This window comes from Monodelphis domestica, chromosome 3 (genome assembly GCF_027887165.1).
Source record: "Monodelphis domestica isolate mMonDom1 chromosome 3, mMonDom1.pri, whole genome shotgun sequence".
Lineage (NCBI taxonomy): Eukaryota > Metazoa > Chordata > Mammalia > Didelphimorphia > Didelphidae > Monodelphis > Monodelphis domestica.
In genome coordinates, this window is record NC_077229.1 from 11,596,001 (window position 1) to 11,623,465 (window position 27,465).

A 27,465-nucleotide genomic window follows, 5' to 3' on the forward strand; every position below is an offset into this window, starting at 1 on the left:
GAAATACTCACAGACAATTACTGAAGTTTGGCTATAATCCTGGCTCCCCCTAACCCTAAGAATGACAAAAATCAGACCAGGGAATGACACTTCCCTATCACACACAAAAATCTAGTCCTTTTTCTCTCTTATAGTATGGCAACTTCCTGTAGTCTTGGCTGCGAATGGGTAAGTGAAATATTACTGCATTATCTCCTACAGAGTTGTGGGATAGAAATTACTTTAATTGGACCCTAATACAAGGGCCTGTTAGAAATTTATTGGACCCTAATACAAGGGCCTATCATGAATTTATTCTTCTTTACTAAAAATTTTATTTCTCAATTTAATACAAGACTGAGCTTCTTCACTTAGCTAAAATCAGTTTGATCCCATATAACTATGGAATCCTCTTTATGTTTTCATATAGATAAGAGTATTTCAGCCTTTAAGGAACTTAAGTAGAGAATTCCTTTTTCTTTGTTTTCTCCTCATTGAACACTGGTAATATTTTCCCCCTAGAATACACAGTATTTGCTACCTTCTCAGAAACTCTTAAAAAAAATGTTCTTACCAGTTCAACTCTGACTCTTGTGATAAGGAGGAATTTCAGATTACCTTCTTTATTTCTCCTCCACAGAATCACCCATCTCACTCAGAGAGCACTTCCTGTCTCCCTGATTCCACAGTGAAAACCCTTTCACAGTAAGACACTTCTCCAGGTTTTACTCTGTGATAGAGCAAGGGTCCAGAGACTTCATTTAACAGAGAATGGAAGAACTGCAAAGGTTTCCTTCCACAGCGGGAGATGGGGAAAAGGGCTTAAAATCCTGAAGAAGAGATTCCAGGAGGGAAACAGTTGCATCTCTCAGTCTTGAGAAGGCAAAGGAGAAGGTCTGGTTGGAGACCAGCTCCTGAGCACTGAACATGATCCCTATTTGAACTCAACCATCATCCCCTCAAAAGATCCCCAAAGAGAGGTGTCAGGAATCTGAAAGAAGCAAGAAGCAGTTTTCAAGATCTATCACACCCCTGTGACACCCTGAGTCTGGACATTACTCAGCCATGACAAGACCAGGGTTCAACCAACCTGAACCTCTGGGAGGCCAGGCTGTGAAGCCTGAGTCTCTCAACTTGGAGGGAGGGAAAGGAAATTTAGTTGGGCAGGGACCTTATTTCACCTCTTTCCTCTAGGCCCTGAAACCCTCTAGCCATTTTCCCTGACCCACTTAATTATTAGAGTAAAGACTGTTATCTACCATCTAGACTCCAGTGTGAATGAAGAACAGTAGCTCAGCTGAGGGGAGAGAAACTGATTTCTCTCTCTTCCACTAGGGAAGAATATTTCAAATCACAGTTATTAGAAGAAAAGGAAATGGCAGGTTTAGTGAGGAGACATGTCTGAAGGGGACTGAAGGAGGGAACAAATCTATCTTCCCCTTCTACCTCCTGGGGCAAATAACATCTACTCCTCACATTCCTTGTCCTTAACTGGAGGGGTTCCATTCTCTCTCTCATTAATGCCGTCCAATTAACTCCTCCATTACAACTCTTCACAACATGATTTCTCACTTTAGAGACAAAATGTTTTTGCCAGTATTACTGGCAAAATTGGATTTTGAATGACTGTTCAATTCTGAATTGGATTGGTTGGATTCTGAATGACTGTTCTCCAGTCTGAATGACTGGTCAGAGTGCTGGCTCTGACACCCTTCAAGGTTAGGAGTTGGGGTATCCCTTGTGTGCTTCAGTTTCCTCCATTCTGAAGAGGTGATATTTGCTGTTTTAGGGGGCATTAACATTCAAGGATGTGGCTGTGGACTTCACCCAGGAAGAGTGGTGCTTACTGGACCATTCTCAGAAGGAGCTGTACCTAGAGGTCATGCTGGAGAATGTACAGAATCTGCTTTCTGTGGGTAAGGACTATTTCCTGTGTTAGCTCTGAATCTGCCATTAAGAGAAATGTCTTTATTCCAAACCAGATGTACAGGATTTCATAGCAAAAGAAAAATATCTGAGGAAGTAAAGAAGAGGAAGGCACATACTAAGCTGGGAAATGGGATATAAAAACTTCCAGCTGCAAAATATCAAATAATAATGGGAAATGGTCTCAGGTGTTTGAAGATTTCAAAAAGGAATTCAATAATGAAATAAGTAAAGTAGAAGAAAAATGGGGGAAAGAAATAAAAGTATTGCAGAAAGAAAATGAGAGCTAAAAAAGTAAAATTGGTCAAGTGGAAAAAGAAACACAAAAATGCAAAAAGAAAAGAGTTTCATAAAAAGTAGTGTTGAATAACTGGGCAAAAAGGGTAAAAATATCCAATGTAAAAAAGAGTTCCAGGAAAAGAAAAATGGAAAAAGATCAAAAGGTCATGGAAGAAAACCATCCTTTAAAATTAGAATTGGGCATATAGAAGCTAATGACGTCATGAGGCATCAAGTAACCAGAAAACCAAAAGAATTTTAAAATAGAAGAAAATTGGAAATATCTTACTAAAAAAGCCCCTGACCTGGAAAATAGATCTAGGAAAGGCAATCTAAGATTCATTAGACTACTCCCCCCCCCTCCAAAAAAAAAGTCTAGATATATTATATGAAATTATCAAAGAAAATTGCTTTGATATTCTGGAATCATAGGTTAAAAGAGGGATGGAATGAATCCACGGAACAGCTCCTACAACAAATCCCCAAATGACAACTTCCAAGTGTTTTAAGGGTAAATTTTAGGATTGAGACTGAATATATTATTTAGGGGTCACCAGTGATTTAAATTCTAAATCCCAAATTAAATACTCAAGTCAGAATGGGATTTTATGGTGGTTTATTTTCAATAGAAGGAAGAAATTAAGAAGGAGAAAGAGGGAAAAGAGTAAAGATTTACTCCTGCCTGCCTGAGCCAGGGGGAGTTCAGAGTCCTCTCAGCCAAGGGGCCTTCCCAGAAGATTTAAGTCTAATTTGGCTTCTAGCTAGAAGGCCTCCTCCAAGATGAGGGGCTTCCTTGGAGGCTGAAACCTTCAGAAAGGTCAAAAGAAAGGGAAGCCAGCCTTAACATTCACCACGCGATCGCCTAAGGGAAGCAATCCCACCTAGACCCATGCTTCAGAGCTCCTCCAAGTCAAATTCCACTGCCGAAGCCCACAAAAGCTCCCCTCACAGGAAGTGACGAGAAATATGAAGACAGTTCTTTATATCACTTCCTGTGTCTCACATGTACCAATGGTGGGTTAAACTTGATTTAGGACAGCCCAGGGGATCAGTCAGTTGTTTTTGATTTGTCACTTGCTAGCACACATAGATCACAGACCATCCTCTCCCACACTTAATCTTTAAGTGGGGGTGTATACATTCCTTGGTTGATAAAATTCTAAAGACTAAGCAGGGTGGAAGAAATCTAAAATTCACACAAGAGTATTACAATCCAATTTAAGAACTTCCAAGCTAAGGAGAAAGTACTGCACTAAGCCAGTAAGAAACAATTCAGATTATCATGAAGCCCCAAATATGATATTCTAAAAGGCACGGAGACTGGGTTCATAACTATTAATTATCTTCTTTCCCTTCACTACAAACTACTTTAATTTCCAGATAATAGAGACTGTTGAATGTGTCTATCCTTCTATTAAAAGAGGTAAATAAAGATGGAATTTTCTGCTTGCAAATAGTTTCCATGATCTCTGCCCTCCTGCCTATATCCCAACAGTGAATACAACAGAAGCCATTTTGTAGGCTTTACTTTCATGCCCCCTTTCTGTTAAGAGGACTGTATTTTATTTTTCTCTCCTGATCCCTTCTTTCTTATTTCCAGGGCTTCAAGTTCCTAGAGAAAATTTTATCTCTTCTTTTCATCAAGGGAAAGCACCTTGGCTGCTAGAGCAAAAAGGCCCAAAGAGCTCCTTCCCAGGTGAATGAGGTCAAGGCATGTGTGCCAAAAGACTTTTATCTGTTGTTGAAGGGAGTGCTAGACTTGGGGAATGTCAGACCAACACTGAATCATGCTGTGATTTTCTGAGAGAGGGATGAGTGACTCAGTGACACATATAAAAATGAAGGATTTCTAGATATAAAAATATAGGCTCCCTCCACTGATTGTGATGGTGTATCAGTGGAGTACAGGGAGAGTTACAGGAGTAGGATCAGTATGAGAGGGAGAGAGCCTATGCTTGACTTCCCTAAGGAAATGGCTGGAGGGGAATTGAAGACAAGCTTCCCCTACCAACTAAACCCAAGAATGTCCTCTGTTTCTCTCCCACAGAGAAGATCTAGAGGCAAACCCCAACAGGGGCTTTGCCTCAGAGGAGGTTGCCTCAAGTGACTATTCTTGTATCATATACCCTTTCAATCCTATGTCAAAAGGCTTATCAAAGTTTGACTGCTTTATAAAGGTTTTAATGAAGGTTCTTGGGTGAGCTGGGTGAAGGAAAGTAGGGATGGGTTACCCTAATATTCTCTACCCCATCTTTCACTTGGGGAGCGAGGAATTCTCATCCCCTAACTTCTCTAACCCATTTCCCCAAATAAATAACTACATTATTATTTTATGTAACTAACTGGCCTAAGAAACTACAAGGAGACAGGTGCAATGAGATTGGAAGGGCAAGGGAGCCGAAACTCTCTCCCTCTAAGAGCCAAGAGCCCCCCTTTGGGGTTGAGATATGTTAGGGGTAAAATTAGGTGTTATTGACTGAAAATATTATTTTGGTGGTTGCCAGGGATTTAAATTCAATCTCAATAAAATACTCAAGTCAGTTTGGGAATTTTATGGTGGTTTAATTACAATAGTAGGAAGAAATTAAGAAGAAGAGAGAGAGGAAAGGGAATTGGACTGCTCTGGCAAGCCAGATCAGAGTTCAGAGGCCTAGACCAAGGTACCTTCTCAATCAAGCTCAGCTTCCAGCCACTAGGCCTCCCCTGAGATGAGGGGTCTCCTCGGAGAATAGTTTCCTTTACGAGGTAAAGGAAAAGAGGAATCAGACTAACCACTCACCAAGCATGCTAAGAACGCTGCCATGGGCCCCCCACTCTGCCAAGAGAGACCAACCTCACTGAGCAAGCCCAACGTCTCCGAGAGAGAGCCCAAAAAGAAGTGACGCAAAATATATAGACAGTTCTTTATATCACTTCCTGTGTCTCACATGTACCAGTGGTAGCTTAAGCTTGACTTGGGACAGCCCAGGGAGTCTGTCAGTTGTTTTTGATTTGTCACTTACTAGCATATCAGTCATAGGCTATCCTCCTCAACACTTAATCCTTAAGTAGGGTTCTATACATTCATGGTTGCTAGAATTCTAAAGACTAAGCAGGGTGGAGTTAATCTAAAATTCACAGATATCTTCTCAGTTAAGAAGTAGTTGGAGAAATCAAATTGAAGAAAGATCACTAGTAAGCTTGATTGTAGGACCAGGATCCTCTTAGGTGGCTTTTGGTGAATCCTCAGCCCCCAGAACAGGTCCTCTCAGGTCAAGGACCCAACTCAGAAACCCCAAATTCTCTGTAGCCCTCTCTCAGGTCAGTTTCCTCCCCAAAATCATTTGCTCTTCAACAAACATTTTCCTTCCCTCATTCTTGATGTCAGAGTTCCAAAAATCCAGCCATACCCCCATCCCTACAGACATTGTGTATTGTAGATGGTAAAATAAGGTGAATAATTAGTATGTTTGCACTAAAGGGCATAATATCTATGTATCTGTAGCAAAAAGAAAGCTTATATTCCACTCTGAAAATTACTGCATGAGGGTTAAAAAAGAATGAAATTGGTTTTCAGCTTAGCATACAGAATTGACTGAGAATGATGCTGTGATATTACATCCAACATGATGAGAACAGAATGTCTAGAAATTTACCTGAGATATACAAAATTATAAGAATAATAGATGAGTGACTTTTTAAGAAAGATAGAAAGGGCAATGGAGAAAGACTGAAATACTGCGGACAAAGCATACTCATGCACAGGGTTTGAGTTGTAATCTAGCCACAAGGAAGTTAGTCATGTCATACCTCCATTCTTTACTCATGACATGATTTATAAAGTATGATGAGATTCTTTGGCCTGCCTGTGTCACAGGTCCATTGTGAGGTTTCATTGATATTGTATGTATAAGTCTTTCTAAAATCATCCATCTTGCAGATATGACCAAATGGTGTATCCAGAGACTAGTTCTGCTCCTTTAAATTTGAAAACTCATTTTTGCCTGAGGAAATAGAATGTAAATCATTTTACTTCCTGCCATAAGAGGAAAGAACTTACATTTTTCTGTGTGTGTGTATCCTTCATTCTTTGTTTATATCATAATTTGTTTTCTTCAGAAACAGAGACGAATTTTGAAGTGAAGGAGATGTCTACAAAGCTAACTCTTTTTGTGGAAGGATTTGGGCCAGAAAGATGCTTGAATGATGGTCCCCATGTTTTCATTTTGAGAGAAATCTATGACTCTAATATCAAAGTAAATAAAAGTCCAAAGAGTGACTGTGAATTTGGTGATACTGCAGAGAAATTGAGCCAATATACAATCCTAAATCAGGGTATGAAATTGACCTCCAGAAATGACTGTTGTCAGGATAGTGAATATAGAAGATGCTTTTCTGAAGAAGTAAGATTTGTTCAATCCCCTGAGAAACCTCCTGAAATGCCCATGTATCAAGATAATGTGGGAGGAATGGCCTTTGGCAAGAGTTTAGACCTCATTAGACATCCAAAAAGTAAAGGTATCAAGATAGTTTCTGTTAGTGATAAAGGTGCATCTCGACCTTTAAGTCAGAACTCTGACCTTTCTGCACATCACCAAATCCAGGATGGAGAGAAACCTTTTGAATGTAAACAATGTGGAAAGACTTTCAAACAGAAAGGCCATCTTGCTAAACATCAGAGCATCCATAGTGCAGAGAAACCTTATGAATGTGAACAGTGTGGAAAGACTTTCAAACGGAGGGACCATTTAGTTGCACATCAAAGAATCCACAATGGAGAGAAACCTTATGAATGTGAACAATGTGGAAAGGCTTTTTCATACAGGGGATCTCTTGCTGCACATCAGAGAATCCACACTGGAGAGAAACCCTATGAATGTGAACAATGTGGAAACGCTTTTTTACACAGGGGATCTCTTACTGCACATCAGAGAATCCACACTGGAGAGAAACCTTATGAATGTAAACAGTGTGGAAAGATTTTCAAACGGAGGGAATATCTCGCTGCACATCAGAGAATCCACACCGGAGAGAAACCTTATGAATGTAAACAGTGTGGAAAAACTTTCAAACGGAAGAGCCATCTTGCTGCACATCAGAGCATCCACAGTGTAGAGAAACCTTATGAATGTAAACAGTGTGGAAAGGCTTTTACATGGAAGGTCTCTCTTGCTGCACATCAGAGCATCCATAGTGGGCAGAAACCTTATGAATGTAAACAGTGTGGAAAGACTTTTACATGGAAGGTCTCTCTTACTGCACATCACAGCATCCACAGTGGACAGAAACCTTATGAATGTGAACAATGTGGAAAGACTTTCACACAGAGGAGCCATCTTGCTGCACATCAGAGTATCCACAGTGGAGAGAAGCCTTATGAATGTAAACAGTGTGGAAAGACTTTCAAACGAAGGGATGTTTTAGTTGCACATCAGAAAATCCACACTGGAGAGAAACCTTATGAATGTGAACAATGTGGAGAGGCCTTTTCACACAAGGGATCTTTTGCTGCACATCAGAGAATCCACACTGGAGAGAAACCTTATGAGTGTAAACAGTGTGGAAAGACTTTCAAACGAAAGGGCCATCTTGCTGCACATCAGAGAATCCATACTGGGGAGAAACCTTATGAATGTAAACAGTGTGGAAAGACTTTCAAACGGAAGGACATTTTAGTTACACATCAGAAAATCCACACTGGAGAGAAACCTTATGAATGTAAACAGTGTGGAGAGGCTTTTTCACACAGGGGATCTCTTGCTGCACATCGGAGAATCCACACTGGAGAGAAACCTTATGAATGTAAACAGTGTGGAAAGACTTTCAAACGGAGGGACTCTCTTGCTCCACATCAGAGAATCCACACTGGAGAGAAACCTTATGAATGTAAACAGTGTGGAAAAACTTTCAAACGGAAGGGCCATCTTGCTGCACATCAGAGCATCCACAGTGTAGAGAAACCTTATGAATGTAAACACTGTGGAAAGGCTTTTACACATAGGGGCTCCCTTGATACACATCAGACCATCCACACTGGAGAGAAAGTTTATAAATGTCATCAACTTGGATAGGCTTTCACATTTCCACAGTTGCTTCATGTCAGAAAATTTCACTGGAGAGAAACCTCATGAGTGAGCCTGTTCTGGTGCTTAATTTCTAACTGTAGGAATACATATTAAAAAAACAAGTCTCCGAGCCAAAAAGAAACTGGTTTATTGAGAGAGGGCCAGTCTTACAATAAAGCCAGACTTCTGTTTAAGACTGAAAGAGCCAGAGCTTTGTGAGTGGTCTCCTCATATACCAAACTTATGCTAAAATCTAAGGTCAACAAATCAAACATACAGTATTTTGGAAAACATAACCTGAGCAATATAAAAATAGGCGTCAGCAACCATAAAAGTATTGTACTCATAAAAAGGTTATCTAAGCAGTCAGGTCAGCAAATATATATAATTCCAAAACAGTAAAATAAGGGAGTTTACCAGAGCTGATTAACACCAAGGTGGGTTATTGGTATCTATTCTGGGGATTATTCTTAGTTAAGCAAGATGCTGGGAAATACATTTACTTCAGTTTTATCATGCTTGACTTATGCTACAATTACATTTTAATCAAAATACTAACTATGTGAGTCACACAAGTGAGAGATTTCTAGAATTTTCCCAAGACCTATGCTAACAGTGATTAACTATGCTAAAGCTATAATTTTAATGAAATCAAGCCTTAGAATTGGTAATAAAATAATAATGAAGGGGTATAAGGATTTCTTCACTCACAGATCTTATAGTTGCCATTTTTAGATTATTTAACTTAAAAAGATCCACACTTGAGAGAAACGTTGGGAAGATAATGAATGTGATGTGGCCTTCAGGCAACAATCATCTCTTATTCCCAAGTGAGAATTACTTTTGGATAGTAATCTCATTACTGTCATGAAAAAAAGAAAGACATTAAAATGGAGTCTGGAGCTTGTTCATTATGAGATAATGTGTTCTGAACAGACCAGTTGCAGATGGATTCCCTGTAGGAAGACTTTCATCACAAAATCATCTCTTACTTCATATCAGAGGATTCATAGTGCAGAAAATCCTAACAAATGTGCTTAAGTTGTATGCATTTTTCTTAGGATGAGGTGATCACTATAATTTATAAGTCTTAGGGACCACCTAAGAACAGCAGATGTAAGTATTATGACAGAGAAGGAAAGGGAAAAAAGTTGGAGGAGATTTAAGAAAATAGAATCTAATGAACTATTGAGTGGAATTGTGAACTGATTCAACCTTTCTGGAAAGAACAGTTTTAAACTATGTCCAAAGGGCATTTAAAAAAGGAAAAAGGACTTCTATGTGCTTTTAAAAAAAAAAACATTTAAAACTGCTCTTTTGGGGGTGACAAAAGAATTGGACAGTAAGAGGGAACTCATCAATTGAGGAAGGGCTGAGAAAATTGTGGCATATGATTGTAATAGAATACTATTGTTTTATAATTAATGAGGAGGAGGAGGAGAAGCTGGGGAGAACTGATACAGATGAAATTTAGCAACAGCAGGAGAATCACTGTGACCAATTGTGACAGAAATATTGTATGCAAAACACCTGTGAATTGAGTTATTCTCAACAAGACAATGTGCAGTCCCAAAGGACTCGGGGGGAGGAGTTTCATGTGTTTCCAGAGAAAGAATTGATGATATGTGAATTCAGACTAAAGAAAAACATTTTCCCCTTTTAAATTTTTTGTTTGTTTCAGTTTAGTTCCACAGAACGATCAATATGGGGAAATGTTTTATATGATTCCACATGCAAAATTTATATAAGATTGCTTAACATCTCTTAGGAATGGAGGATAAAATCCAAGACTCAGATTTTTTCAAAAAACGTTGGATATTATTTTTACACGTGATTATCAAAACACGTTTTATCAAAAAAAAAATGAAATGATGGAGAAGAGTTGTACGTTAAGTGGTGAACAACATTCTAGAATGAAGGAGTGTACAAGGAATGATTAATAGTAGACCTTCACTTTAAATTCATACCTGACTATACACTGGACACATTATGCTAGAGATAAGATTCGCTGCCTCCAGTTTAGTAGGAAAGACACTTTCCCATAGCACAGACATCACAGACCTTCCTACAGGTCTGCTGTTCTTAAACACTTAAATTTTTTTTTAATTCCATATTACAGAAAAAATACAATCATATGGACTTCATCTTAAATCCTAATGCTTGTCAACCTTCCTATTTGTTGACATTCATCTATTAGGTTTTTTTTAACCATTCCCTAAATAACCATCACTCACTTGTTTCTTCTTGTTTGCTGGCACATATAGACCTTACCAAACAAACAAAATAACATGTGCTTCAAATACAAAAGGAGAGGAAAAAAAACTCAGATACTATATTGCACATGCAAGGAAAAACAGTAGTTAAAAAGTTTTTAAAATAAAAAGTATATAGCTTATAATCAGTGACACAGTGTCAGCCAAGGAGAGGTAGAATACAAAGGTTTCTCACCAAAAAAATGAGATCCATTTCCATTTTAACTTAACCACTTTGTGAGTACAAACAATGTTCAGAATAAAACAATAATACATTAAATAATGCACATTCAAAGAAGTACCAAATTCCCCAAATTCACAATATCTCAGTTAATTACAATAGCAAACAAGCTCACTATCATATTTCATATAAGTTGGTGTATGACAAAGAAAAACCTATGTACTGATGGATATTTGTCACAATTTTTACAGATGTAGCAAATCTTTCAACTTTGGCAAATATTTTTTAAACAGAGTAAAACTTATTTGGTTCTAGAACATCACCAAGAAATCTCGATGGTTCTAGTGGAAGTTTTTCAGGAGCTCTTTTTTGGCTTCCTGCTTCACAGAAACACCTTGGTAGAAACATGTCTTTGTTTCCCTGTCTTTATTACAACATTCTTTATCATATAAATATTTCAAAAATCATCCATTCATTCAGAAACCATTAGTTAATTAACATTTTTTCTGAAGACTCCTTAGAATTACCATTTAAATTCTTAGATCATTAAATTTTTCATAGGTTCTTAGCCAGGTTGAGTCCATCCATCATCTATGTAACAATTAACAATATTTTGTTCAGTAGTCATAGGAGAAAGGTAACAGAATATATATAATAGTTAAAACACAGTAGATTAAACTGATTCAGTGTAACAGGATGGTATTTATTTATTTATTTTTTAAACCCTTACCTTCTGTCTTGGAGTCAATACTGTGTATTGGCTCCAAGGCAGAAGAGTGGTAAGGGCTAGGCAATGGGGGTCAAGTGACTTGCCCAGGGTCACACAGCTGGGAAGTGTCTGAGGCCAGATTTGAACCTAGGACCTCCCGTCTCGAGGCCTGGTTCTCAATCCACTAAGCTACCCAACTGCCCCCTCAGGATAGTATTTAATACATTAATATATGAACTTTAAACAAAATTAAATTATAAACAATACAATCAGCAAAATACAATAAAATATAGACTTTCATAAAACAATGGTGTTTGAAAAGACTGAAAATCTTCAAGTGAAATCTCTAAAGTTCCTTTCTCTATCCGTTCAGATTCCTTTTGTCAGGGCTCTGAGATTTCCCATAGCAAGGGAGAACACAGGTTTAGGGAATCTCAAACTGGATGAATCTTAGAGACTGGGCAGGCCCAAATGACAAAGGGTTGTAGGGAGATGAATTTCTCCCCTGAATCTTGGCCATGACAAGTAAAAGAATCAGTGCACTCATGAAAAAACATGCTAAAGCTTCAAGCTCTTTGAAATATTTAATGCACTGCTCCTTCAAAGAGTGTGCCATGCTTATAATTTACTTCCTGTTTGGAAGAATAACTTCCTTCTCCTTCCTCCCTGAGGTAAAATGCTAGGGAGCAGTTTGTTTCCCCAGCCACATGGAGAGGGAGTTAGGAGGCTAATCGTTGCCTAAGGAAAATACGTCCGGTTTTTACCAGTTGCCAGAGAGTGACTCCAAGTTTGTGAGTTCTGAAGATAAAGCTGCAGCTACCAGCAGGAATGAAGTTGAGGCTGGGGCCAAAGCCAGAGATCAGGAGGATTCAAAAGCAGGAACAGCTGGGGCCAGAAATCAGGAGGAGGATTCAGGAGCAGGAGCAGGCAGTATCAGCAATAACAATGCCAGAGGCAGCATCAAGGAACTAAAGAACATGGGCTCAAGCAGATGGGCGAGAAAAGCAGCTTATCTCTTCTTCACCAAGAATTCCCAGGTTAAAAATAGCCCAGCTGATAGGGAGAGCAACCGGGAAAAAGTAGGAAAAGAAAAGGGCAGCAACTCCAAAGAGATTTTGGAATTTATTTAGGCTACCTTAAAAAAATTGAGAAGTTCTTCTCCAACCAGTGGTTGCCATCAATGTAAAAATTAAAATTAAATCTCAAATAATAAAATATTATATTATAGGTGATTTATTAATGATCATTAGAAATCAAGGAATAAAGAGGATACAAAATAAAGACCACATGCCCAAGGCTAATCTACCCTTTCAAACACCTGCCTTACCCCCATCAAGCTCAGGACAGGAAGTAAAAAGGTGGGACTCTCCACGTCCCCACCTAATATCCCATCTATAGGAAGTATGTAATGAAAGGAAGTCGGTAGGTCCCAGGAAATAAAGTTTTTTAGGATAATAAAGTTTCAATGATATACCATCCAACAGCCTGATCAGATCTTTTGTGTTTATTTAATCCACTCCTAAACCTCTACCTATGTCACAGGCTTTTCAGGGAAGCAGTTTTATATTTCACTTCCCCCTATCTTCAAGAGCTGAAAAATTTCCAGTTGCAATTTTGCAAAGAGTAACCATTTCTTATTTCTTTTGTCCTTATTTTCATGTTTTTTCTCTCTGTCTCCTGTCTTTATTTTGCCTCTGGTCTTTATCTCTTTTGCTTCTCTTTCTCTGTCTCTCTTCCTCCTTCCCTCCCTCCTCCTCTGCTCCCCACCCCCGACCCCCACCATGGGTTTTAGCAAGAGGGCAAAATATCTTCTCTTAAATTAAGCAAAACTGGAAACAAGTACCCGTCAGGAAGTCCTGCCCATATCCTTGGCTCCGTGAGACTCTGCAATGCTCCCTAGTGTCCACGTCTCCATAATCACTGCTGAGGGGAAGCCTCAGGAAATCATCACTTCACTCTCCACTCTCAGGACCTTTCTTCCACCCAACCTCCTCAGCCTAGTCATGGTTTTGACTTCTTGTCCATCCCAGTCCTTTCTCCTTTTTCTCCAGTTCAGCCAACAACAAAGAACAAATCACTATGTACCTGTACCTGAAAGGTGGATGTCAGTCTGTGCCCTGAAGCCTTCCTCTCCAGACCAGGAATTCTTCCAACCAAAATCCCCCTCAATGCCCATTATTCTCCTTTGGAAGTTCAGCTGCTAGAGCACAGAGAATGTCTTTATTTTGGTATTTATGTTGCCTGGGATGTTTATATTTTCCTTAGCTTAGGCTTAGGCTTGAGGAAGAACCACCTAAATGATTTCTATTAAGAAAAGATACAACCCCCTTTCCCATCCTCTCCCATCTGCCTCCTCATTCCCACCCCAACCTCATATGTTTGGATCCTCAGATACTGTCACATAGGAAGTGGCTGATCCAAGATCCCCTCTGAGGCCCTCTACTGAGAGAGGAAAAGAGGCGGTTGGTAGTCCTGAAGGCCAGGCATGCCCCCTCCCTCCTGTTCCCCATGAGGAATTCATTCAGAAGCCCTGGGTTCAGATTCTGGCTTTGTCATGTGTCTCTCTTCTGGGGTCTCAATATGTTCTGTGAAACAAAGGAGTCAGCCCAGGTAACATCCAGCATCCTTTCCAGATGAAATTCAATGAACATAGCAAATGGCCAGAGTCCTAACACACAAATCCATTAGTACATGTGTGTTATATGTTTGGGAAGCAACATGGTACAACAGGAAGCAACTCTTCAGCCCCTGGTTCAAATCTTGTCTCTGCTACTTAGTATTGCCCCAGTTGGGTAGTCAGAATGGAAATTCTAGGACCCACCCATGGATCAAGTCTGTCTAATTTAATGTCCTTTCACTCTCGTTTCATTGTTTTAATCACATAAAATGAGGGCTAACTCCTGCTGCATTAGTAAGTATGGGTTAGAGACCTCAGGGACTTCATCTGAACCTCTGGAAGGGAAAATATGGATGGAATCAAGAAGATCTGAGGTGGAATCATGCTGGGAGCCATCAGACCACAACGCCTTGACAAGATCACGTGTGGTAGCTGGGGAGACCACAGAGTGGTCCTTGGCGAGATGTGATAACCCACCCAACCCCCTTTACATGACCCCTTTCATCAATGCCCCTTACCTATGAGTTGACATGATTATTATTCCCCCTAGTCTCAAAAGAAATAATGCAAGAACAAAACACATGTACCCTAATTCTCTAAAACACCACCAAAAGATCAGACCCTTAAACCCAATCCCAAAAAGACTATCATGGGTTAACTTTTACTTAGGTACATAATTCCCAGCAAAACTGCAGTGACAGGCCAAGCCTAAGAACTTTCCCACTCACAGAAGCCTATTCTCATGAAGCCAACACACAAATCAATCATAGAGGCCCAAGCAATAAGTACAAGTACATCAAGCTTCCGTATGCCTCAGGAACTCAATTACATAAATCAGGAACTCCCTAAGAGCCACCAGTCTAAATTTGAATTGTGTTCTCAGTACCCTCAGCCCCTATGGTATGATTGTTGAATTGTCTTCTAAGAACTGCTTTTATTAAAAGCAATACATAATTTTCCTTGATTGTAAGTTCAAAACTTCTCATAGGGTAATGAGAAAATTAAGCTACCTGTGATGAAATCATTTATCTTGTGTGTAACCTTTATTCTGTCTTAAATCAATACAAAATATAGAATGTTAATCAAGTGATTTGTTAAATGTTAATGTATCACTTTTACAATTATCTCTCTTTGATTTTATGTATCTGCAAGCCAAGAAAATGGGTATAAAAATAAATCCCAAGCCTGGGAATGTCGGAGCAGCTGTCAGACACAAAGCAATCCCATGGCTGTAATGATTAAGCTGTCTTCCATTTGTTATTTTGTTGACTGATCTTTCGCCACCAGTTGGGAATACCCTGGAGTCATGGGCAAGGGTGGACTTTGCCCATGACAGAGTCATACCTGAGAAACCTGGTGACTGTGACTCTGGAGAAGTCTCTTCATCTTTGTTTCACTTTCCCCATCTGTAAAATGGGGCATCTACCCAGCAAGATGCTTGTGACAAATTCCTGAGGACCCTAGAAATGCTGGCTATGATGATTTCCTTTCCTGTGGAACAGGGGACACAGAAATGTTGACTGAACCTGGGAAGACAAGTGGCAGAATGAAGTTGGGCTCTAAAAGGAGGGTGTGGACAGAGGGTCAAGTTGGACAGGGCTGCTCAGGACCAGGAAGGACAAGATGCCAAGAGAGTAACCAGAGGGGAAGAATTCATCTCCACCCAAGGGATGGAGTGGATTACAGAAAATAAACTGAGCAATTCTTATTTTTAGAAAAAGTACATTCATGATTGAAAGGGAAGCTATTAACTGGGAAACAGATTTGAGGCATGATTCACTTGTCAGGCATCCTGTTCAAGGGATATCAAGAACAGATGCTCATTAGGCATATGAAGAATGGAGACAATAGACATCTTTCTTTTTTCTTTTTCTAGTTTATCCCTTACCTTTGGTCTCTGTATTGTTTCTAAGAGAAGAGCTTAAAAGGCTAACCAATGTAAGTTATTGACAGCTTGGTAGTGTCTGAGTTCAGATTTGATGAATAGGTAGCTTTCAAAGGGAGATGCAAATTATCAAGTAGTATATGTGAACTGGAACAACCTTCAGAAATTGATGCAGAGTAAAAGAGGCAGAACTGGGAGAACACTGTACACAGAGACAAATACACTGTGGCACGATTGAATTTAATGGACATCTTTACTAACAGCAGTGCAATGATCCAGAACAATTCTGAGGGACTTATGAGAAAGAACACTATCCACATCCAGAGGAAGAACTGTGGGAGCAGAAACACAGAAGGATAACAACTGCTTGATCACATAGGTTGATGGGGATATGATTGGTGATGTAAACTCTGAATGATTACCCTAATGCAAATACTAATAATATGGAAATAGGACTTGATCAATGACACATGTAAAACCCAGTGAAACTGCTCATTGGTTATGGGAGGGGTGTGGTAGGGGAGGGAGAGAAAGAATATGAATCATGGAAGCATGGAAAAATATTCTAAATTAATTAAATAAAAAATTTTATGTCAAAAAAAGAGAAACAAAAAAAAGAAAGGAAATGCTATCACTACCAGAGAAAAACTGCTGGAGTCTGATGGATGCAGATCAAAGTATACTATTTTTCCCATCAGTAAATTTATGGTTTTATTTTGGATGTGCAGTTACAACAATATGGAAGTGTGTTTTACATGGTAATAAATTGTAACTACTTTAGTGTTTCTGTGCTTTTCCAAAAAAAACAAACAAAAAAAAACAGGTTTGTGACAGGTTAGCCTTTGCAAGAATATAAGACTCTAAAACTTAGCTTAAAAATAAAAAGAGAAATTTATTAATTTAGGATTAATTGTGTGTGAAGTGACTTGGTGTCTGGGGTAGGAAAGGTGGATCACTGCCTCCTAGAGAAGAATGTGTTCTAGACTTTATATAACATTTTGACAACAAGGTCTCCATGACTAGACATGGGATGATGATGGCATTTTACTGGGTCTCTGGAACCTGAGATGGGTCATGTGGTTATGTCCTATGCCTCAAAGTCAAAGGGGGGTGAACTGTCCATTTTAAAGGATAATCAGGTCTCTGGGATATAAAGTAGATGTTTTTCAAGACCAGGTTGGGAGGTGCCTATCTGTGCCCATCAAGAATGAAGGAAGAGGCCAGAAGGTCTCAAAGTCACCTTCCTAGTGTTCAGGAATGCAAGGAAAAAAATGAGTCTTTTATGTAATCTACTCAATCTAAGCTGTTAGTGTGTCTAAGGAAGCCAGCACCCCTATATCAGCAATCTACCACAATCATAATCCACAACTTGTTTAGCCATTCACCACTGGATGGGAAGCCCTTCAATTTCCAGTTCTTTCCTACCACAAAGAGACCTACCAGGAAGGTTCAATATATAGATTCTTTTCCTTTTATCCTGACCACTGTTACAGACAAAAGAGTGGTTGCCATAAACTGTGACTGCGAAAATATGGGTTCGAGACTTTGAATTGCAAAAAGCATAAGGATAATTTTAGTGTCTTGATTTTATATTAAAGATAAAGTGGTTGCCATGGGAAAAATTCCCAAATATAAAATACCAAGTCAGCTGGGTTTTATGGAGATGTTAATTAATACAAATGAAGGAATTAAAGAAAGGGAGATAGACAGAGTAAGAGGAAATAATAGGAAGGCTAGGGCCTGGGCCTTTCTTTTAAGAGAGAAAACTAAGTCAGTCTTTAATCACTCACCACAAGATTTTGTCCCAGGCAAAACTCTAGTGTTCAGAGAGACCCTCCAGTTCATCTCCTGAGCTCAACTAAGTTCAGCCACCAAGAGACCTCCAATTCAGCATCCTAAGCTGAACTAAGTTCAGAGGCCTCTGACCTCCTTTTAAAGAGAATTTTCTCCAATGTCACGTCCCCTAAATTTTCACATCTACCAATCACAGTAGATGTTTTCCAAAGGACCGGCCATTCTTAATTCACATCTTGTTATCACCTTCTCTGGGTACACTAAAACTTCTGAGTATTTCACACCTCTTTGCTAAGGTTGTCCCTTGCAAGTTGCCTGACCTTTTAGTGATTAATTTGACCTTCATAGGTATTTAGCACCCTTTTGTATTAGATCTAAAAATAGACCTAGCTTAAGGGCTTGGCCTCACTATAAGTATGGGTTGGGGACTTTTTCATTGTTCACTAAGGAGTTTTACAACTTTATCTTCCCTTAAGGTATGCCTAAGAATGGGTGGAGTAATTTTAAAGTTCCCAATACATTCCCTGATCAAGTACCTTCATTGTTTAAAATGGAGAATAACCTTAACCAAATGTTCTAAGGTAGAGTCTGAGAAATTTTAAGATTCACACCACCTTGGGAAATAAACCTAACCTCATAAACCTATTTCTAGGTCAGAAGATATACACTATTCTAGGGCTCTTTGGGCAAAATTTCAAATTACTCTCCAAAAACAGTTAAAAGAGCAGTTTGAACAGGAATGGAAGTAGAGGACCCTCTGGACAGCCCAAGTCTGTAGAAGAATCCCAGATCAGGAAGAATATGGGAGGAATTCCTTGATTTCAAGTGGTGGAAGAAACCCTACTATGGTGCAGCCAAAGAGACAACAGCATAAACAAAAGATTCTCCAAGGAATGCATTTCCTTCTGTGTTAGCCCTTCTGTTTAGCAGAGATACAAACCTTCCTACCTTCTCTTTACATCTCAAACACCACTAGATTCTATACCTACACTTACATGCCAGACACCAAGGTACCCAACTCAATGCTTCTTGTTTGTCCCCCCTTGTCAGCTTCCTTCCAGGGTTACAGTCTCTGATCCTCTAAGGTATAAAAATCCTGTAATCTTTCTCCCCAATTGAGGAAGATTTCATCTGCTCCTACTTCCCTGTCATTCATTCAATAAATTCCTCTATTTTTAAAGATTCCCCCTTGTTACATTTAAGATGGATATTTTATAAAGGTTATTAATAGAGAAGGTAGATCAGCATAATTAAAATCTCATCCTTCCTCTAAGTAACTGACCACATTTTTTCTAACCTCCATTAACCTCATCCTGTAGTTCTTTAAGTGGGCATCCTCCTGAGCCAGGTACCGTTCTATATACTTAAAATTATTCTCTAACAGTTTAGTCCCTCCTTGGAACTTTCATTAAAATTCCTTACTAAAACTGCACCTGTCTCATTTCTTTCCTATTCAGATCCAACATTCCTTGAACCCCCCAATCATTCCAAATAGTCTATATACCACCCAAAGTATCACTTTAATTGCTAATCAACAACCCAAAAGATTCAAGGTTTAAAAAAAGACTATACCATTTAAACAAGGTATCTCAGCACATTGCTTTATCCACATTACTTTAGCCCATAGTACAAATTAGTAAACTAAAATAAGTTCTTTTGATCACATAAAATCCTTGATATATGCTTGTATCAGTTACACTGATTTTGCATTCAACCAATGAAACCACATTCTTATTCTAAAAGTATATATTTTCATAGTATTGCAAACTAATTCATAGATGTTACACCTTAAATTTACAAATTTAAACTTTCTTCTTTTTTAATGTCAGTATTCTAAATGAGTAAATCAATTGGTAAACGCTTTTCTCTGACTGTGAAAAATCATGGTGCTTACTTGCCTCTTCCATCTATAAAGATGGTAATATATTTCTGATATTACAGATTGTTGAATTAATGCATTCAATTCAGCAGTTAGTAATTCAAGATTCTCTCTTATCTGGTTTACTAGGTAAGGTTAATTGTTTGTTGGCCTCAAAACAACCTTTTACTCCCTGGGTTGCTGATAACAGGGCTGGGCTGTTATCTAAATTGATGACTCTAATATATCTCTTATACCCAGTCAACAGACTGGGTGTTTTAGTAAGGGATGATTCCATTTAGAAAATTATTTTAAAAGTTAAAAACATAGGTCAAGTCTTATTTTAATTTACCAGAATGGAGATTGATCATGATATATTTATCAATTTAAACCCTTTTAAAAGCTGCGGTTAACACTATGATTCTTTGAAGATATTAAGTCTAAGGATTTCTGTCTTTCAATCATTCAACCATTTTATTCAATTAAATATCAATGATAAAAGCATCCCTCACAATACTAAATGAGAGACTTCTTTGCTTAGGCACAATACACTACATTAAAAAGTAAAAATCTTATATAAAAGAATTTCAAAGACTACCTGTCACCTAACTTTTTCTATTTATTTCTTTAACCTTCAAAGATATAGAGGTTTCAATCACATAAATTCTACCACATGAAGAACTATCATTTCAATCTCTTTTTGGATCAGACTACGGCTACCATTATCAGATCAATGTTTAAAAGAAAAGTAAATAGGAGCATGATGTAATTATGGTCAAGTGTATAGAAAATGTGTAATAGTTAAAGTGACTTTATAATACTTTAAAAGATAAGTAACAGAAAAATTATTCCTAAATTACATCAAAACAGAAATTTGAACATAGCACTGACCGAACAAAGGTGCTCAGAAATCTAAAATTTAATCACAGAATCATCACACATAGGGATGGTTTTTGATGAGGAAGTAATTATTAGTGAACTTATTAAAAAACACAATCTTAAGAAACCCTTTAGGATGCAAAGTCAAAATTACACAGATGAAAATTCAGTCAAATTATAAAACTTTTTGTAATACCTGGGAAGGCTTAAATTTATAAAATTGTCAGGCCTCAGAATGTCACAATTTGCAAGCAGGAGAGGACATGGTCTTACAATCAACCATTTTTATGAAGTTCTTAAGGAGTTTCAGACTTTAGTAAGTTGACACATTACATTTTACAATTAAAGAATAAAAGGGAAACCACGAAGAGTTTTCAGAGCAATTATATGGAATAACTGATCCTTATGGCAGGATGAGTTCTAAGAGGAAATCAAATAAAACTGGTGGGGTGAAATACATTCTCTGCATGTGAATCCTAGAAAACTTTCTGCTCTAAACACCTGCCACTAACATTGAGTCTCAACTTCAATTATAGTTGTCTTATGGGTCCTTCATCGTGAAGTTGGTAATTCACCATTCCAGAGAAAAGTCACAAATTACTCAGAAGGAATTTGATCTGGAACAGTTACAGGTGGAGATCTTTGTCTGGCAGAACTCAAGAGGGTGATTCTCAGAACATCTGGGAGTAGAATTGTGCAAGGAATTTGCCAAAAACAAGGGAGACCTGAAAAGGTTGAAGAAAATGTGTCTGGAGGGGGAGATGGAACATTCAAGACCAGCGGGGGAAAGGAGAGTTCCATGGAAGATTCAAAAGGAAAAACTGTTGGCCAGAGGGGGATTCTGGTTATTCTTTTATCGAATAGTCTGCGAAAGGGCTGGATAGGAGAGTTACCCTTCTCATACCCTTTTGCCTGGCTGAGCTGAATGAAAGTTTCTTGCCCTAAACTTAAGACAATCCTGGATTACAATTTCCCTTGAAAATATTCCTTGGCGACAATTTTGATCCCATCATCAAAAGTGACCATAAGAAATAGGGACCTCCCTAATTTTCCCTCTATCCTCTCTCTCTTCCTGATAATTTAGATTACAGCAGAACTGTCTCAGTTTATGTAATAGGAGGGAGGATTTTCAAAACAAAAGAAGGCTGGGAGGGACTAACTCCATTATATCTGTCCAGTTAGGAGAGGAAAAGGGAAGGTGTTACCCAGTAATCAGTCCCCAAAAGCAACTGTTTTTCTGGTCCTAGCATCTTTCAAGTCCCCTCTCCTTCTCTATTACAGAATCCCTTTTTGATTCAGTATCTCCATTTTGCCATTTCCTGTTGAAAAGTAATGTTTCCCAATGTTACTCCCAAGTCTGGATATAAAGTGGAAAATAGGAGCACAATTCAAATTTTTAAGATGTAACTGTTTTCAGTCATATGTGGTCAATCCAAACAATAAAGTGAATTGGTGATTAAATTGTTGGTTAATGCCAATCAAATAGATTATAGAGAGATCATATATATGAGTCCCTGGAATATCTCATTCTTCCTAAATATAATTAGTGTGGAATAATTGTGTAATATCTTCTTCATCTGAATGTGGTCAATCATATGCCATAACTAATTATATACAGGAACTGTAGAACAAATTGTGAGAACTCCATTAATCCGGAGCTACAGTACTAGCACAAGAGACTTTTTCACTTCATGACCCAAAACCAGGAGACAGACATAAAGAACTTCCATCCCACTGGGGCAACTCAGCCTGCCTGGGAAAGTCTGTTTCAAGTACTGTTTCAAGCATTCCAACAGCTATAAAATTTGGAGAAATTGAAATGAATCTTGGATTCATTGCTCACATGTAAAGAGAGTACCTTCTATTGACACTGACTGTATCCTGACTCATGCATTGGAGATAAAAGTCCATAGAAAAGTGGACCCTCTTTTGGCTGACACATTGAATTCCTGAATTTTTTATCTTTTCTTTTTATTTTCAATAGGATATTTGATTTTTTCTTTCATAGTTCTTATACTTAAAGTACATATAATAAATATTAATCTTTTTCTGATTTTGTAATAGAATAAGTTTAAAATATCCATTTGCTCTAATATCAAAGACTACTCAAAAGATTTAGACTATGGAAAATTGCTATTGACTGTGATTAATGATTGTGTCTGATTCCAGAAGGGATCACAAAAGAATCATTGCACAGTGCCAAGAAAGCACAAAATTTATCGGCACAGTGCTGTGAGCACAAGGTCAAAAAGACTAACCAATCCCAGTGGGATTAATAAAATCTGTGACAAGACAAAGGACTTGTTTGAGGTTGCAACTGTTTGACACACATCAGATGCCAGTCTTCCTCATGCCACATACTGTTGTAGTGAAAATTTCACCTTTTAAGACTGTTATAATATTGAACTATGGCCGCCAAGGAATTTACTTATGAAATTCCTAAAATGAAACACTCATGAAGTCAGAATTGAGTTTATGGAGGCTTAATCACAATGGGAGTAGGGAAAAGGAGAGGGAGAGAAGGAGAGAGGAGAAAAGGGAAAGGGGTTACTCAACCTCTGACCAAGGCAGAGGGAGATTAGGCCCAAAGGGCCAAGGTGGAATGGAATCAGTCCTTGACTCACATGACCGATTTGAAGGGAAGCTGTCTGCGGGCCTCCTCCCTATTCAAGCTCCTAGCATGAACTGCCATCTAGCCCTGGATCCAGGAAGTGAGCAAATTCCAGAGGCTGCTTTCTCAGTCACTTCCTGTGCCTCACAAGTGCCAATGGTGGCTCAAGCTTGGCTTAGGACAGCCCAGGTGGGCAGTTAGTTATTTCTGATTTGTCATTGACTAGCACATGCCCATGTAGTGTGGGTGTGCACAATTTTTGGGTGCTAGACCAAGATGGAGAATTTTAAAATTCACAATTCTGACAAGTACTTACATTTGGCTACCATTTTGGTTCATTGACCCTGAGAGTGAAGGTAAAAATCAGACCAGGGAAACATACTTCCCTTCTTTACAAAAAATGTAGTTCTTTTTCTCTCTTATATTATGGCAACTCCCTATAGTTCTGGATGCCAATGGGTAAGTGCAATATTACTGTATTTGTCCTACACACTTGTGGGCCAGAAATTACTTTAATTGGACCCTGATTTAACAACTTGCTATGGATTTATTCTTGTTTACTGAGAAATTTTTTATATACATAGATTTTGATATTTTGGTTTTGATTTTTTCTCCCAAAATTTAATTTTTTTATGTTTTTGAATTTTCTTTCTACATTTGACTCAAATACCCCATAACTCAACCATGTATCCTGAATTGATCTGGTGTTAGTCAGCATCCTCCTCAGGGGGTACTGTATAATTTTTGTAAAATCCAAAATTTAAAATATTCAGGAAAAGAAGCTTGCTAACTCTTTCAATCAAGAAAATGAACTGTTTGGAGAAAGTGCCATGAAGAAACCTACACTGCATAAGAAGATCCAGAATCAACTTGGGGATGCAATTGATTGAACTGAAGGGAGTTGAACACATTTATTCTGAATGTAAACTCTTATGTCAAAAGGAACTGATCCCTAATTGACTTTTTGTCAATGATTATGTAATTAGAAATCTTGTACCTTTGAACTACATTACCCAGGAGCCCACTCACTTCCTGTCATTACCTGCTGACTTGGATAGTTCCCCATTTAGCTCTTTCCTTCCTGTATTGGTGGTTTGGTGGAGTGGAGTTTTTGAGCAGGTAGAAAACTTAAGTCACATGGTTCTATTTGTCAGATAATAAACTTTATAAAATAACACTTCAAGTATTGGATATTAATTCAACTCTTACATGCACCTAGCAAACACTGGTTTTGCTCTCTTCTAGTTCCCTCTTATCTCTAACTATTGTATTGTCCTCTTAGAAGGTGCAATATTGTATGCAACTTTAACTAGAAGATCTTTAGAGATAAAAGCAGATTTTTTAATGATCCTTTTGGGAGACTAGTCTCTTAAAGGATTAAAGGGGGGGGGGGATTGTGAAGATGGGACTGACTCTCCCCTTGCCTATTTTTAAATTAATCAACCAGAGCTTGAATATCCCTACTTGAATATAATTAATTACACAAGAAAAAGGGAACCAAACCAAACTAAAGAAACAAATCTACTAAAGAGAAGACCTATCCCTGAAAAAAGATGCTTTTTGAACCTCAAAGAACTACCTGGGCCATCTGAAATCTGAGATGGAGTTTCTTGACAATGAGGATGGATGACTACATTGCAAAGAAGCCTGATATGGGTTAATGTTCTCAATTGCTATTGGATGACCTCTGATTTCTGGATTACTTTCTCTGTACACTAATTCTTCTATTTAGAAGCTGAGAGGATAAACAGAAGATTTAAGACCATTATGGTAATACCTTAGGCAAACACACCTCTGATGGTCTATTTTGTCTTTACTTCTCTAAGAAAAAGGGATTTGTGTAATGAAACTTTCTGGTTTTCCTTTTTCTGATGATTTTTTTTATTTGAAAATTTTTATTTAATTATTTTAGAGTATCTTTCTTTGGTTACAAGATTCATGTTCTTTCGTTCCCCTCCCACTAATGCCCTCCTATAGCCGACACACAATTCCACTCCATTTTACATGTGTCATTGATCAATACCTATTTCCATATTATTGATATTTGCATAAGGGTGATCGTTTAGAACCTACATCCCATATCATATCTCCATTGACCCATGTGATCAAGCAGTTATTTTTCTTGTGTTTCATATTCTCACAGTTCTTCCTCTGAATGTATATTTTTTAAAAAACACATTTCTTCTCTTTCATTTGATTCTTTTGGAATTTTCTCTTGCTTTTGTCTTGCTGACAACTCTCTCAAGTGACATGTACAATCAGAACCTTCTAAAACTTCCTCATTTGGAACTGAAATTTTTGCCAAGCCTGCAAAGTGATATTCTTCTTTCTGCTTTGTTGGCTTAAAGACACAGTTAAAGATAGCTGCCCGGGGGTAGCTAAGTGGCTCAATGGATGGAGAGTCAGGTCTAGAGATGGGAGTTCCTGGGTTCAAATATGGCTTCAAACATTTCCAAGCTCTGTGACCCTGGGCAAATCACTTCACTGCCATTGCCTAGCCCTTACTGCTCTTCTGCCTGGAACCAATACACAGTATGGATTCTAAGACAGAAAATAAAAGTTAAAAAAAAAAAGGAATGTCAATCTGTGCACCCCAAGTAAGTTCTTCACTGGTAAAATGATTTGACTCGCGTTTTCTCTTTTACTGTCCTGCCCATGGTAAAGGATGCTGCTCTAATAACTCTGGACATTTTCAGGAGAAATCTTTGCTCTCCACATTTGCCCTCCCAGACAGATGGAAATCACTCCATCTAAGGATGGAAGCAGGAAGGCACTGAGCCGTCAACCTCTGCAGTCTACTCTGTTGCCAACAGCAACAGCATCCCTGCTCAACTCAGCCTATGTGGCTGCTGGTGTCTCACAGCAGCTGCTGCCCACTGACAGGGAACCTAACATTCTCCACACTGTCTGTGTCCTGGAAGAGAGCTGGCCAGGGTTCAATTCATTCACATCAAGCTGATCAATGAGTATATATATATATATATCTGATCGTTGTGATGCTACACTGTAAACTGATACCTCCACAATATGATCCATGGCAGGTTCCCCAGTTTCTCCAGGAACCTCTTGTTCTAAAATGTTGCCACTGGGTGGTGCAAGCTTGGCACCGGCTAGGGTTGCTGGGGAGAGGCGGTGGCAGTGGTATCAACAGCTGGAGTTGGAGCTGGAGTGAAGTTGACATGCAGCTACTGCACTGCGCGACTTGAGGAGGAGGTGGAGGAGGACTGAGAGGGGTAGTTTGGCTCCGAGGAGGGGACCCCAGCGGTCTGGAGGAAAAGTGGACCACTGCTTCATCTTCGCCTCCTGAGGGGGGACGGAGAGGTTGAAGGGTTATGAAAATGGCTACTCCACAGATGGTTTTTACCTTTGCAATTTGCATTTTAATGATTACAGAATTAATCCTAGCTACAGAAAATTACTATGATGTCTTAGGAGTTCCAAAATCTGCATCAGAATGCCAAATCAAGAAGGCCTGTCACAAGTTGGCCATGAAATACCATCCTGACAAAAATAAAGAGTCCTGATGCTGAAACTAAATTTAGAGAGATTGCAGAAGCATATAAAAAACTTTCAGATGCCAGTAGACAAGAGAATATGATTCAGTTGGACATGGTAGTGGTGGAAATACCTTCCAGCAATTTTCAATTTCAACTTCGATGATCTCTTTAAAGACTTTGATTTTTTTGGTCCTGATAAAAACACTCAAACCAAAAAACATTTTGAAACTCACTTCCAGGTATGCGAGGACAGTTCCAGCAGGCAAAGGCATCATTTTCAGGAATTTTCTTTTGGAGGTGGACAGTTTCATGACATGTTTGAAGATATGGAAAAAATGTTTTCATTCAATGGTTTTGACAATGCAAACCGACACACAGTACAAACCGAAAAGAGATTCCATGGATCTGGCAAGCATTGTAGAAATGTCGCTCAACATAGAGGAAATACTGTTACTACATACACTAACTGTTCAGGACAGAAATTCTATCCCACCCAAAATAAAGCTAGTTGATCGTTTCTTATGGATACAAAAAGAAACAAATGAATACACATTTTAAAATGCTTAATAAATATCAAAAAGAAAGTGTATATAAAACAATCTTGACAACTTCACCATGCAACTACATGGCAATGAGTTAATTAATATTTCTTTAATTGGGTCATTAAAGAAAATACCTTATAAATTCAATTAATTAAAATAATTTCACTTCCTTTTCAACAAATCAATTCATTTGGCTATATTTGTTAAAACCAACAAAGGCTTCATGAGTTTAACAATTAAACTTTGGATATTTTCCTGACTTAAATTTTATATTAGAACTGAATAGATTCTTTCAGTGAAATCTTGCATGATCAATACTAATTTTCTTGAGGACTATATCTAATATGTGGAATTTTATTATGGAGAGAGATACTTAAGTAAAACTGTCAGATCTCAGACTTTCTAGAGATAA

At 38.4% G+C, this 27,465-nt stretch overlaps 1 protein-coding gene and 1 pseudogene across 6 annotated transcripts in view; both read left to right on the forward strand.

Annotated features, from left to right (window-relative positions):
* LOC103097350 (zinc finger protein 883-like) overlaps positions 1 to 8,430 on the forward strand; it is a 31,622-nt gene extending 23,192 nt beyond the window's left edge. For 3 of the 6 annotated variants that reach the window (XM_007490820.3, XM_016433077.2, XM_056821299.1), the window contains exons 3-5: positions 1,769 to 1,895; positions 3,785 to 3,880; positions 6,283 to 8,430. In XM_007490820.3, coding sequence (XP_007490882.2) covers positions 1,769 to 1,895; positions 3,785 to 3,880; positions 6,283 to 8,234 — 2,175 coding nt within the window. In that variant the 3' untranslated portion in view covers positions 8,235 to 8,430. Of the gene's footprint in view, positions 1 to 134; positions 1,896 to 3,784; positions 3,881 to 6,282 lie in introns of all 6 variants that reach the window. The other 3 variants (XM_056821298.1, XM_056821297.1, XM_016433076.2) reach the window with 3 other exon arrangements.
* Positions 8,431 to 26,091: 17,661 nt separating this feature from the next.
* On the forward strand, positions 26,092 to 27,023 carry LOC103097523 (dnaJ homolog subfamily B member 9-like; annotated as a pseudogene).
* The last annotated feature ends 442 nt before the right edge of the window (positions 27,024 to 27,465 follow it).